This window comes from Mauremys mutica, chromosome 6, assembly GCF_020497125.1.
Source record: "Mauremys mutica isolate MM-2020 ecotype Southern chromosome 6, ASM2049712v1, whole genome shotgun sequence".
Taxonomy (NCBI): domain Eukaryota; kingdom Metazoa; phylum Chordata; order Testudines; family Geoemydidae; genus Mauremys; species Mauremys mutica.
In genome coordinates, this window is record NC_059077.1 from 27,879,592 (window position 1) to 27,893,094 (window position 13,503).

Here is a 13,503-nt window from a genome sequence, read left to right on the forward strand (position 1 = left end):
CCGGGACACCCCTGTTTCCCCCCTTGGGAACACAGATCAATTCACAGAGGAGGAACCTCCCCCCTCTTCCCTCTCTCCAGCCTGCTCCGGAGACAGGTATGCCTGGATTCAAACGCCTTGAATCTCTACACACAGGGAAGCAGCCCACTTCCCCCTCCCCTTCCCCTGAATTTCCCCACGGGAAGGAATTAACCAAGTCCAAAGAAAAGAAAAGAATTTATTAAGAGAACAAAAGAAAACGCAGAATCTCTATGAATCCAAGCTGGGCACTCATAGGGTATAACCTTGCTAAGTTCTGGAGAGAATCCTCTCTCTTTCTCAGTACAACCAGTACAAGCAGAATTAAGAATAATCAATAACAAACACACAGAATTGCAAACATAGGATTATTAGATAAGGACACAAAGTATCTTTCTAATACTCACTATCTTGACTAGAAGAAATTAGTTCAGAAAGGTGGAACTTGTAGGGACTTGATTAACTCGTCTGGTCTCTTGAACTCCAAACGGCCAAAGACCAAGACCCCCCCAAACAGAGAGAAAAAGTTCCCTCCTAGGAGTTTCAAAATCTCTTCCCTGATTGGTCCTCCGGTCAGGTGCCCACCAGTACTATGCTTTAACCCTTTACTAACTATTCATGACACGCCCCCCAAATCGTCACAGTGGGATCCACTGGCGGCGATTTCCTCCTAGAACTGTAAAACAACCAGAGTAATAAAACACATGCACTATTACATTGACTACTAAGCATGAAAACATATTAAGAACAGTTTTTAGCCACTTGATTCTGGGAAACTTTCACGAGAGAGTGCATCAGCAACTTTGTTGGAAGCTCCTGAAATGTGTTGAATGTCAAAGTCAAAGTCTTGGAGAGCTAAGCTCCAGCGGAGAAGTTTCTTGTTGTTTCCCTTGTTGGTGTGAAGCCACTTTAGCGCAGCATGGTCAGTTTGTAGCTGGAACTGCCGGCCCCAAACGTATGGGCGTAGCTTTTCCAAGGCATACACAATGGCGTAACATTCTTTTTCACTGATGGACCAGTGGCTTTCCCTCTCAGACAGTTTCTTGCTGAGAAACACGACAGGATGGAAGTTGTGATCCGGTCCTTCCTGCATTAGTACCGCTCCTACCCCACGTTCAGATGCATCGGTGGTAACTAGGAAGGGTTTGTCAAAGTCTGGGGCCCTTAATACAGGGTCCGACATGAGCATCGCCTTAAGCTGGGTAAAGGCTTTCTGACACTCATCAGTCCACTTAACTGCATTTGGCTGGGTTTTCCTGGTCAGATCAGTTAGTGGGGCAGCGATTTGGCTGTAGTGTGGTACAAATCGCCTGTAATATCCGGCCAAACCTAAGAAGGATTGGACCTGTTTCTTTGACCTTGGGACAGGCCACTGTTGGATAGCCTCCACCTTGGCCTGTAGGGGGTTGATGGTTCCTTGACCCACCTGGTGTCCTAGGTAAGTCACTCTGTTTTGGCCTATTTGACACTTTTTGGCCTTAACAGTTAGTCCTGCCTGCCTGATGCGCTCTAAAACCATTTTCAAATGTTCTAGGTGTTCGGGCCATGAATCAGAAAAAATGGCCACATCATCGAGGTATGCAACTGCACAGTCTTCCAATCCTGCAAGTAGACCATCCACCAGCCTTTGGAAGGTGGCAGGTGCATTCCGCAGTCCGAATGGAAGCACAGTAAACTCATACACCCCTGCATGGGTGATGAAGGCAGATTTTTCCCTGGCGGGTTCATCTAGTGGTACCTGCCAGTATCCCTTGGTTAAATCAATGGTAGAGATGAACTGGGCACGTCCCAACTTTTCCAATAGCTCATCAGTGCGTGGCATTGGATAGTTGTCTGGACGAGTTACAGCATTGAGCTTACGGTAGTCCACACAAAAGCGTATTTCCCCATCTGGTTTGGGAACCAGAACCACTGGAGATGCCCATGCACTGGTAGAAGGGCGGATGATACCCATCTCCAACATGTTGTCAATCTCCTGTTTAATAGCAACTTTGGCATGAGGTGACACCCGGTAGAGTGGTGTTCTAATCGGGTGAGCATTACCTGTGTCAATGGAGTGGTAGGTTTGCTCAGTCCGTCCTGGGATGGCTGAGAACAAGGGCGTGAAGTGAGTGCACAGCTCCTTGAGCTGTTGCCGCTGCAGACGTTGCAGGGTTGTGGAGAGGGTCACCTCTTCCACACCACCATTTCTTTTACCTTCGTAGTAGACACCTTCAGGCCACTCGGTGTCATCTCCTTCCTGAACTGTAAAGTGACAGACCTGTAATTCTCTGGGATAAAAGGGCTTTAGAGAGTTAACATGAAACACTTTAGGCTTTAAAGAGGAATCAGGGAATGTTATGAGGTAGTTAACAGCTCCCAGGCGCTCCTGGACCATGTATGGTCCTTCCCAGGACGCTTCCATCTTATGGGCCTGTTGCGCCTTCAAGACCATGACCTGGTCTCCTACCTTGAAGGACCGCTCCTTGGCATGTCGATCATACCAGACCTTTTGCTCCGCTTGAGCATCTCTTAAGTTCTCTCGAGCAAGGGCCCAAGAGTCTCGGAGGGTGTTTTGAAGGTTGCTTACAAAGTCCAGAATGTTAGTCCCTGGAGGAGGTGTAAACCCCTCCCATTGCTGCTTTACCAGCTGTAATGGCCCCTTAACCTCATGGCCATACACCAGCTCGAATGGTGAGAATCCTAAACTGGGATGTGGAACAGCCCTGTAGGCAAACAGCAACTGCTGTAACACTAGATCCCAATTATTGGAGTGTTCATTGACGAATTTGCGGATCATGGCCCCCAAAGTTCCATTGAACCTTTCCACTAGGCCATTAGTTTGGTGATGGTACGGGGTGGCAACCAAGTGATGCACCCCATGAGTTTCCCACAGGTCTTTCATGGTCCCTGATAGGAAATTTGTTCCCGAATCTGTAAGAATTTCAGAGGGCCAACCCACCCTGGTAAAAATGTCAGTTAAGGCCTGGCACACAGTGTTAGCCCTGGTGTTGCCTAGAGCTACTGCTTCCGGCCATCTGGTAGCAAAGTCCACAAAAGTCAGTATGTACTGTTTTCCTCTGGGGGTCTTTTTTGGGAAAGGACCCATAATATCCACAGCTACTCGCTGAAATGGGACCTCAATTATGGGAAGTGGCTGGAGAGGGGCCTTGACCTGGTCTTGAGGTTTTCCTACCTTTTGGCATACCTCACAAGACCGCACATACTTGGCAATGTCCTTGCCCATCCCCTCCCACTCGAAGGACCTTCCCAACCTGTCTTTGCTTCGGTTCACCCCAGCATGGCCACTGGGATGATCATGGGCTAAGCTTAAGAGCTTTTCCCGGTACTTCGTCGGAACTAGCAACCGTTTTTGAGGATGCCAGCCCTCCTGGTGTCCACCAGAAAGACATTCCTTGTATAAAAGTCCTTTCTCCACAACGAACCGGGATCGGGTAGTAGAGCTGAGAGGTGGTGGGTTGCTGCGTGCCGCCGCCCATGCTTTCTTGAGGCTGTCATCGGCTTCCTGCTCTGCTTGGAACTGTTCCCTTGAGGCGGGAGACACCAGTTCCTCTGGGAGCGATGTAGGTGATGAGGTTGTTTCCGTTGACTGTGAACCGCTCTCCGCTGGTGCACAAGGCGTCATTTCAGTCTCCGGCTGAGCCTCTTGGGTAGGGTTGTCTGCTGGTTTTTCCAGTTCAGGCCCGTTGTCGCCCTCTGGCGGTGGAGTTGTAATAGCTGGCGCCGGTGCTGGCGCTGGGTGCCCTTCCAGTTCCGGTTCTGGGACTGGATGAACTATGGCTGCTGTCGGTGTTGGCCTGGGATCCGGTTCCACCACCTCTGTCTGGGTCTCTGGTAACACAGACGGGGTCCCGGTGGATGGCTCAGGAACAGGGATGGGTGCAGCAGCTCGTCTGGCTTGGCTTCGTGTAACCACTCCCTCTGTTTCTGGCGGCTCAACGTGATGGGCCAAGTGGTTGCCCAGAATCATGGGGACAGAATAATTGTCATAGACAGCAAAAGTCCACGTCCCTGACCAGCCCTTGTACTGGACAGGTAAACGCACTGTAGGTAATGTTACAGGTTTTGACATGAAGGGGCGAACTGTCACTTTGGTTTTCGGGTTGATGAATTTGGGGTCCACAAAGGTTCGGTGGATAGCTGACACATGTGCTGCAGTGTCTCTCCATGCGATAACTTCCTTTCCGTCCACTCTCAAAGTTTCCCTAAAGCATACGGGTATTTGAGAGATATCTACTTCCGGGTTTCCTTGGTGTGCAGGTGCAAGGAGTTGGACCCGGTTCAGGTTCTTTGGGCATTTGGCTCTGATATGCCCCAATTCATTGCATTGAAAACATCGCCCACTTGATGGGTCAGCGGTTTGTGTTGGTCTACTGGAGACTGGTGAGGTAGAGTGTGACTGTCCTTGGGTTGTAGGTGTGGGTTTGATTGGTCCTCGACGGTAGGGTTTAGTGTCGGTGTGTACCTTGTGGGATTCGCTCCCCTTGGCAGCAGTTTTCTTGTTCAGTGTAACTGCCATCCATTGGGCTCCAATCTCCCCTGCCTCAGTGATATTTTTTGGTTTTCCATCTCGTATGTAGCGTGTAATGTCCTCAGGAACACCATCCAAGAACTGCTCCATCATTATCAGGAGGCTTAGCTCGTCCATGGTTGTAACATTGGCTCCTGATAACCAGGAAGAATAATGCTTGTCAATGTAGGAGGCGTGTTTTGGAAATGACTCCTCTGGTGTCCATTTCTGGTCTCTGAAATGCTGACGGGCGTGATCAGGGGTTATGCCCATCCTGTATTTGGCTTTGGTTAAAAACAGTTTATAGTCGTTCATGTTGTCCCTAGGCATTTCAGTTGCCACCTGTAACAAGTCTCCGCAGAGCTGTGACCTCAGCTCTACCATGTATTGGTCTTCAGGGATCTTGTACCCAAGGCAGACCCTTTCAAAGTTTTCTAAGAAGGCCTCAACATCTTCACCTGCCCTGTAGGCGGGAAATTTTCTCCGAGAAAGTTGATCAGTAGGTTGAAGAGGGGTTGGATTGGTTGGCTCCTGCTGCTTAGTCTTTGCTAATTCCAGAGCCTGCTGGTGGGTCTCCCTCAGGATTTCCATTTGTCTCTTGTGCTCAGCCTCTTGTTTCTCCAGCTCCCTCTTGTGGTTAGCTTCTTCCCTGGCCCTTTCTGCAATAATTAGTTCCATCTGTCTTTGATGTTCTTTTTGTTTTTCTTCAGCCTGCAGCCTGGCCAGGTCAAGTTTGCTAATTGTTTCACCAGTACTCATGATTGTGTGCCTTCTGGTGCTGGCCACACCCCTATGCAGTCAGTGAACTGTCTGTGGTATTTGACAGTCCCTAACCCTGGCTATGATAACTTGAGTAAAGAAAGAGAAACAATCCTTTCTATAGCAAATTGTGGTTTGTGTAATGTTACTGTTTTGTACTGAGAAAGAGGGAAAGAAAGAAAAGAAATGTCTCTGTCTCCCTCTGCTCTGAGTTGCTGTACTCAGCAGCCCAGCTGAAAGGCTGCTGCTAACAATACCCCTGAGAAAAATCTGGTCTATTTCCTCAGGGATCTGTGTTCTCCTGTCTCCTGATCCTTTCAAAAGACACAGGGAGAAAAAAAAACCTGGCTGGAGGGTTTCTCTCTCCCCCCCCAAACCTGTTTTTCCTGTTGGATGGGAATGAACTTTGGCGAGCCCTTCCCCCCACCTCAGGAATCCTGAGTGGTACCTCGTATCACAACGGACGCAAGTACCGCTCCACAGGAGGGCTTTGTAACAGAAAGCCCTGCAAAAAACTGAAAATACTTCTAACCCTGAAACTGCCTCAGAGTGCCACTGGTAGAAAAGCCTTGCCTCTCTCTCTGGGTCCGAAACACCACTGCCACCATGTCAGAGTCTACCCTCACTTGAAACTGGGTGGTTTCAAAGTGAGGACCCGCATGTCTTCCCCCCACCCCAAAATCCTAGGGTAGGTCTCCCCTTCGGCTACCACCACCCGGTCAATTCCGTGGGCCGGGACACCCCTGTTTCCCCCCTTGGGAACACAGATCAATTCACAGAGGAGGAACCTCCCCCCTCTTCCCTCTCTCCAGCCTGCTCCGGAGACAGGTATGCCTGGATTCAAACGCCTTGAATCTCTACACACAGGGAAGCAGCCCACTTCCCCCTCCCCTTCCCCTGAATTTCCCCACGGGAAGGAATTAACCAAGTCCAAAGAAAAGAAAAGAATTTATTAAGAGAACAAAAGAAAACACAGAATCTCTATGAATCCAAGCTGGGCACTCATAGGGTATAACCTTGCTAAGTTCTGGAGAGAATCCTCTCTCTTTCTCAGTACAACCAGTACAAGCAGAATTAAGAATAATCAATAACAAACACACAGAATTGCAAACATAGGATTATTAGATAAGGACACAAAGTATCTTTCTAATACTCACTATCTTGACTAGAAGAAATTAGTTCAGAAAGGTGGAACTTGTAGGGACTTGATTAACTCGTCTGGTCTCTTGAACTCCAAACGGCCAAAGACCAAGACCCCCCCAAACAGAGAGAAAAAGTTCCCTCCTAGGAGTTTCAAAATCTCTTCCCTGATTGGTCCTCCGGTCAGGTGCCCACCAGTACTATGCTTTAACCCTTTACTAACTATTCATGACAGTCCTCCAGCTGCCCCTCATTTGAGGCACACAGCTAGTAAGCAATGTCACTCATTGCCCTCATCATTGGCCTCTTTGAAGCACTCCAAGCTTTCCAGTGCTAGCAAGTCTGTGAAGTCTTGGACATCTCCTAAAAAATCTTCTAGTAATCTTCAGATACCAGTTTGAGACATCACAAATCTAAACACTCACCAGCTCTGTCTGAGGCAGCACCATCAACTCTGGCTCCCTTTGCGCTTTTGAGACCAGTATCTTCACCCTTAGTGGGTCCCTCTTCTCCTTTCCAGCTGATCCAGTCTCTCTCGGCTCCACTGGCACCAATGAACTTACCTGTTATGGTGTCCTTTACTCCCCAGGTGCTCTTGTTGGCAAGGTATATTGTCTGCCTTCCCCTTTCAGACTCTCCTTCACTGCAACTGGCTTCATTTAAGGGCACTCTAGTGTTTTCAGCTCTATCAACATGATCAGCATCACGGGCTCCCTCCATACCATTAGAGCATTTAGAGTCATCGGCACTACTGGTGTACTCAGCACTATCACAAACTCTCCAACCTGTTAGGTCAGCATCAATCACTTCATCAGTATTCTGACATCTCCACATCTGAACCCATTGCTACAACCTCTCTACCTTTATTATCTATGAAGACAGCATTTCTGGGGCAGTGACTTCCTCAAGGAGGGCTTCAGAACTTCAAGCTCTCCTGGCTGACCCTCCTTTCACAGTCTTCTATAAAGACAAGGTTTCCCTTAGACCAAACCCTAAGTTTATGCCTAAGGTAGTGTCAGATTTCCATCTGAACCAAACTATTAATCTTCTGGTATTTTTCCTTAAACTACATTCTTCCAAAGCTAAAGAAAAACTTCATACCTTGGATGTTCAGAGAGTTTTGTGTACTATCTGGACCATGCTAGGTCCTTCAGAACTTCTTCCAGGCTTTTTGTAGCATACACTGAGAGAATTAAGGGTCAATCAGTATCAGCTCAGCAAATCTCACATTGGATTTCTGACTGCTACCATCTTGCTAAAAGTGTGTCCTCCACTGAGAATAATGTCTCCCTCCACCAGGGATCAGTCTACTTCATCAACCTTTCTGAGCAATATCCTAATAGCTGACACCTGCAATGCAGCCAAATGGTCATTTCTACATAGCTTTTCCAGTCATTATGCCATCACTCAAGGCTCTTGTGATTATGCCAACTTTGGTAAGTCAGTGTCACATGATCCAAAGTCCCTCCACCTGTAAGGGAAGGGAACTGCTGGTAAGTCACCTGTAAAGGGATGTATATATGCACAATCACTGGAAGGTGGGGGGGAGTTACTTACCTGCACAGTAGCTGTTGTTCTTTGAGATGTGTTGTGCACATATATGTTCCCTGGCTCTCCTACCTTCCCTGTTACTTCAGACATTATATACAGAGATGTGAAGGAGAAGAGAGAGAAGCAGTGGACCTGTCTGTTTTATGCCATCACCTGAGAGCACAAAGAGCGCATGGGTGCATGTGCTCCCTAGTGATACTGCTAAAAAATCTGATTCAAGTGCACTGGGCACACATATGCCTACAGTGGAATGTATATGTGTTAAACACATCTCAAAGTAACCATTTTTTACATCCCATGAAATCTTGTTGAAGTCAGTGTGGCATGAAAAAAAATCTCCTTCATCCTATGTCCCTGACAAGGTGGAACTTAAACTTGTATATATTACTAGCAAAACATTGATTTACATAAGAGCTAGTAAGTATGGCTCTTTCACTCATGCAAAAAATATATCAAGCTAAGTTGCTTAAGAATAGGAACTTTACATTTCTTTGTATTTTCTAATACAGTAGAAATTCAGAATAAAAATAAGTCACATTTCATCACTTCATCTGGCAATATTGGACTTCAAATGAACTAACTCTTCTTAACCTTTTTGTTTATTTTCAAATGCTCCGTTTGAAACTGAACAAATGCATAAAACACTGTTTAATCTGTAACAGCAAGAAGTGAGGCCAATCAACCAGTATAAACATAAGCTCACACCCTTGCACAGCATCAGTTAAGTTTATGCCACCAGTATAACTCAGTAATTAAAGTTTACTACTTTTGATATTATAACCCACCCTATACCATAGAGCAAAGGTCTGCCCAAGCATTAAAGTTAGAATACAAACTCTCAGTTTAGGAGCAATATTTTTAAAACGTCATAAAAATCAGTATGGCCTTTTAAAAAGTTTACAAATGTGAAAAATGAGAGGAATGGGCTCAGTTTAGCAGATATTTTGATTTTACTTTCACTTTCCTCAAAACCAGTTAGGTTTTAAGCAATTTGGCATGTTATGATTAGGTCCATTAACTAATCATGATTTCTCAGAGTACTCCTGTGTACTGTGGCCTCTATCCTGCAAGTTGATGAGCTCCCTCAACTCCCACTGAAGTCTGCAGCAGAAGCACCTCACAGGAGTGCTCAGAACTTCTCAGGAGCAAGCCCTTAGTTAATAAAGTTCTAGTTCACTCTTAGATGCGTATATACAACCCTATTTTAGGCATCTACGTCCCAGTTTTGGCTCCACTGCAATCCACAAAACTCACGTTTTTCAGAGTAAAAGTTCCCTGGGGACCTATGTTTCAGCCTCTGGGCATGTACGCTGCTGCCTCTCTCTAGGAGTCCAGATGCCTCTCTCCTGACTAAGCCCCAGAGCAATCCACGAACCAGAGGGAAGACAGGCATTTGGCTGCCTAAACTGCATGTGAGGCCTCATCCTGTAAGTGTGCTTTGAAGGACCTACTGGATTGGGTCCCATTTAAGTATCTGGTTGGAGGAGGAGTTGCCCACCTTGTAATTTTTGGGCCAGTGGTTAGAGTACTTGCCTGTGATGTGGGACACTGGATTTAATTCCCCCATCTCTATCAGAGGGGGAAAAATATTTGAACAGGGGACTCCCACATTTCAGGAGAGTTCTCTAGCCCCTCAGCTATGGGATATTCTGATGTGGGACACTGGATTTAATTCCCCCATCTCTATCAGAGGGGGAAAAATATTTGAACAGGGGACTCCCACATTTCAGGAGAGTTCTCTAGCCCCTCAGCTATGGGATATTCTGATGTGGGGCTTCCTGAGTCTCTCCCATTGAAACTGTTCTGTTGTGGATAAATAGTGAAAGAATGGTTAGTGCAGGGGTCTGGACCCAAGGTCTCCCCCGACCTCCCAGGTGGTGGCTCTAACCACTGGGCTTAGGGCTGCCAGGCGTCCAGTTTTTGACCGGAACGCCTGGTCGAAAAGGGACCATGGCGTGCCGACCGGGCCGTTAAAAGTCCGGTCGGTGGTGCAGGAGGGCCCAGGGCTAAGGCAGGCTCCCTGCCTGCCCTAGGTCCACATGGCTCCTGGAAGCGGCTGCCAGGTCTTTGCGCCCCTAGCCACATGGGCAGCCAGGGATGCTCCACAGCTCCCATTGGCTGGGAACCGTGCACCCCAAACCCCTCATCCCCAGCCCCATCCCAGAGCCTGCACCCCTGCCACAGCCCTCTCCCCAACCCCCTGCCCCAGCCCGGTGAAAGTGAGTGAGGGTGGGGGAGAGCGAGGGATGGAGCGAGTGGGGGTGGGGCCTCAGAGAAGGGGCACGGAAGGTGTGTTAGGTTTTGTGCAATTAGAAAGTTGGCAACCCGAACTGAGCTATGGAGTCATTCCCGCTCTATTCAACCTGACCCCAACTTGCTCTCCCATCATTAGCCCTAAGCAAATATGTGACCTTTTCACCACTGTCTATTATTCCTTGCCCCCAGATGCCCTACATCTAACACACTTGGCTGTCACCCCTACCGGTTCTTAACCCAAATAAATTTTAGCATCTCTGTATCTTCCACTACTGCCTACTCTTTACCAAACTGCTACTCTAGCAAGTGATCTCTCTCTTTTTCTCTCTCCTCAGTTCTGTGACATATAATAGTCCAGTCTCCTAGGGGCTATAATACTTTGATTTAATTGTGGGGTTTGGGCTTAGTGTGTGGTTGTTGGTGGTGTGATATACAGGAGGTCAGACAAGATGATCTGGTAGTCCCTTCTGGCCTTAAACTCTATGATGAAGGATATCTGGATTAATTGGTTCCCCATGTCTACAAGCTCTTGTCTCAGTTCTGCTGCTGCTGTTTTCTCAGTTTCCCTTATGCAAGCTAAGTATTGCACCAGCATTCAATGAATGCATAATATGGGCACAGCACCATGGAGTACTGAAGAGAGGCATTGCGATCTAGTGAATAATGCACATGAGAGTCTGTGACACAGGAACTCCAGTTCAATTGCAGCTCTATAGTTGCCTGACTTTGTGCCCTTGGGCAAGTTACTTAACCTTGCTTTGCATCTGTTTCCCACAGATATAACAGAGATAATATTTAATTCTTCAGAGGACTGTTGTGAGGCTGAATTGGTAATTGTAAAAATCCCCAAACAGTAAATGCTACTGCTAGCCAGCCACCATATGAGGTTCTACTAGAGAAATCAACGACGACATACTACAGACCAACCTCAGTAATTCTCTGGAACACGAACCCCATTTTAAGAAAAGGAAAATAGGAACACGTTTAAACTATGACCAGCCACTGTGACATTAGTAGCGTGAAAGTCAAACATTATTCACATTTAAAAACCTTTGCGAGTGAATAGTAGCTGAATTGTGAAACTCTGAGGCCAAATAGAAGTCAAATAGCTACAGTTAATGTGAGTAAGGTAACTATTTTAGAGATGCTTTAGGTTAATCATTACACTTACTAGTTATCGCACGTAATCAACCCTTAACTGAAGAGTTTATATTATGTGGCATAAAGCTAACTTAGTTACACTACTAAGGGAAATTTGTCAAAGACAGCAGTATGTCAAAGTGCCTACAGTGGTACACGTTCATAAAATTGCCCTCCAGAGTAATTCTGTCACAAATCCATAGAGAGTTAGTTACACAAGCATTGTCCATATAGCAGCACCGCTTTACCTTACAGGAAGACTCAAATCACATGCTTTCTCTATGCTTAACTGCAGTGAGGAAAAGCTCTGGCAGCTCCCTGCTGCCCTCTGCCTACTAGAGCCTTTCCCCACTGCATAGGGGAACGGGCTCTGGCAGTGGGACACTATTGATAAAAATAGCACTGTAGAAATGGGATGCACTGCTCGAGCATATAGAGAATTGTGTGGGAGTATATTTCTTAAGATTCTGATGTGTCTGTATTCTACTCACCCAAGCAGTGCCCTGCCTTCTACATTGCTATTTGTACCTATGCTAGCTGGGAGTGTAGCGCCTGTACTCTACATGCCATTTATTTCTAGACAAACGTATAACATTTTATCCAGTCCTGAAAGAACTAGAACTGTATCATTCTGAAACCATTTTTCCAGGTCCACCTGAATTTTACAAGCAAATTCAATTCTTGAAGCATGGTTTGGACAGTGGGTAGATTCATTGGCTTGTGGGTGCCTGAAATATACATTCATGCACTGCACTTCACTACCTGTCAAATATGTTTGTAGCTAGTAACTATTTAACTAATAGGATATTGTTTTCTTGTGACATCATATCATCAGTCCTTGGAGAAAATGAATCCACGTGAATCCCTTTGGTTTAGTAGGCAATTTGGTAGAAAACTGGAGAAAATGATTGCAGAACTTCCCTATTTCCCCTTCCCTCCCCCTCCCCCAAAAATTGATATTACAGAGAAATCAGGCGAGGATGAAATCTTACACACTACTGCATGTTGCAGGCACTGGAAATCTACAAATAAATTCCTGTGGGAGCATGTAAAGGACTGGAAACTGCTGTACAAAGTCATTAAATTTTTTGAAAATATTGTGAACTACACAAGATATTTATGGAAGGTAAATTTTCCTTATAAAAATGAACTGCTGGATGTTACACTGACCATTACATTACAGATCTAAGTAAAAGAGGTAAGTCATGTGAATCTGAATATTTAACAGATTGGTAGTATAACAAGAAATTGACGTTACTTTTAAAGAACAGTGGATATTTGCAAGACTAGTAAAAATTGTGCTTGCTAAATTAAGTGGTTGACAAGCAGTGTAAGAACTGAAGTTGATCTAATTAAAAATGCATACCAAAAGATGTGAAGCTAAAATACAAGGGAAAACAAATGGCAGAAACCAGATCTGTTTGAAATAAATGCAGGGTCAATCATAACATGGCACAAATGTATCCAGTACATGAGTTGCAGTGTCATGATACAATAAAAACAGCCATTTTGCATAAGTGTGCCCCATGCAATACAAATTGCAGAAACGCAAAAGCAAAAGACATTCACATGTATACTGCTGCTGGACAAAGCTCTGGTGATGATGCAGAAGCAGGGTTAGTTTTGTTAGAATCTGTTAATAAATTTACAAGGTTCTACAACGGATTGGTTTGTGGCACAAATAAATTAACAAAATGTGAGTCCCAAAATAGACAATAAAACTGAGTGCAAAGTAATCAGAGGAAGCGCATACAAAATGAATAACAATCTTTTGATGTTACAATTAAAAAACTACGTTTGTTTAAAATAGCTCAGACAAGTCCATCTGGCAAAGCCATCCTGGGATGTCTAGACCAGGGGTTCTCAACCTTTTCTTTTTGAGGCCCCCTCAACATGCTATAGAAACTCCACGGCCCAGGTGTGCCACAGCAACTGTTTTTCTGCATATAAAAACCAGGGCCAGTGTTAGGGGGTAGCAAGGAGAGCAATTGCCTGGGACCCCTCACATAATAGGGGGCACTGTGAAGCTAAGTGTGGTGGGACTTCTGCTTTCTGCCCTGGGCCCTAGCGAGTCTAACGCCAGCCATGCTTGGTGGACCCCCTGAAACCTGCTTGTGGCCACCCACAGA

At 46.0% G+C, this 13,503-nt stretch overlaps 1 protein-coding gene across 1 annotated transcript in view; it reads right to left on the reverse strand.

Moving 5' to 3' along the window:
* OXCT1 (3-oxoacid CoA-transferase 1) overlaps positions 1 to 6,961 on the reverse strand; it is a 146,775-nt gene extending 139,814 nt beyond the window's left edge. Inside the window, exon 1 of the mRNA XM_045021473.1 lies at positions 6,853 to 6,961. Within this exon, the coding sequence (XP_044877408.1) occupies positions 6,853 to 6,876 (24 nt within the window). The 5' untranslated portion in view covers positions 6,877 to 6,961. The remainder of the gene's footprint in view (positions 1 to 6,852) is intronic.
* Between the last annotated feature and the right edge of the window lie 6,542 nt (positions 6,962 to 13,503).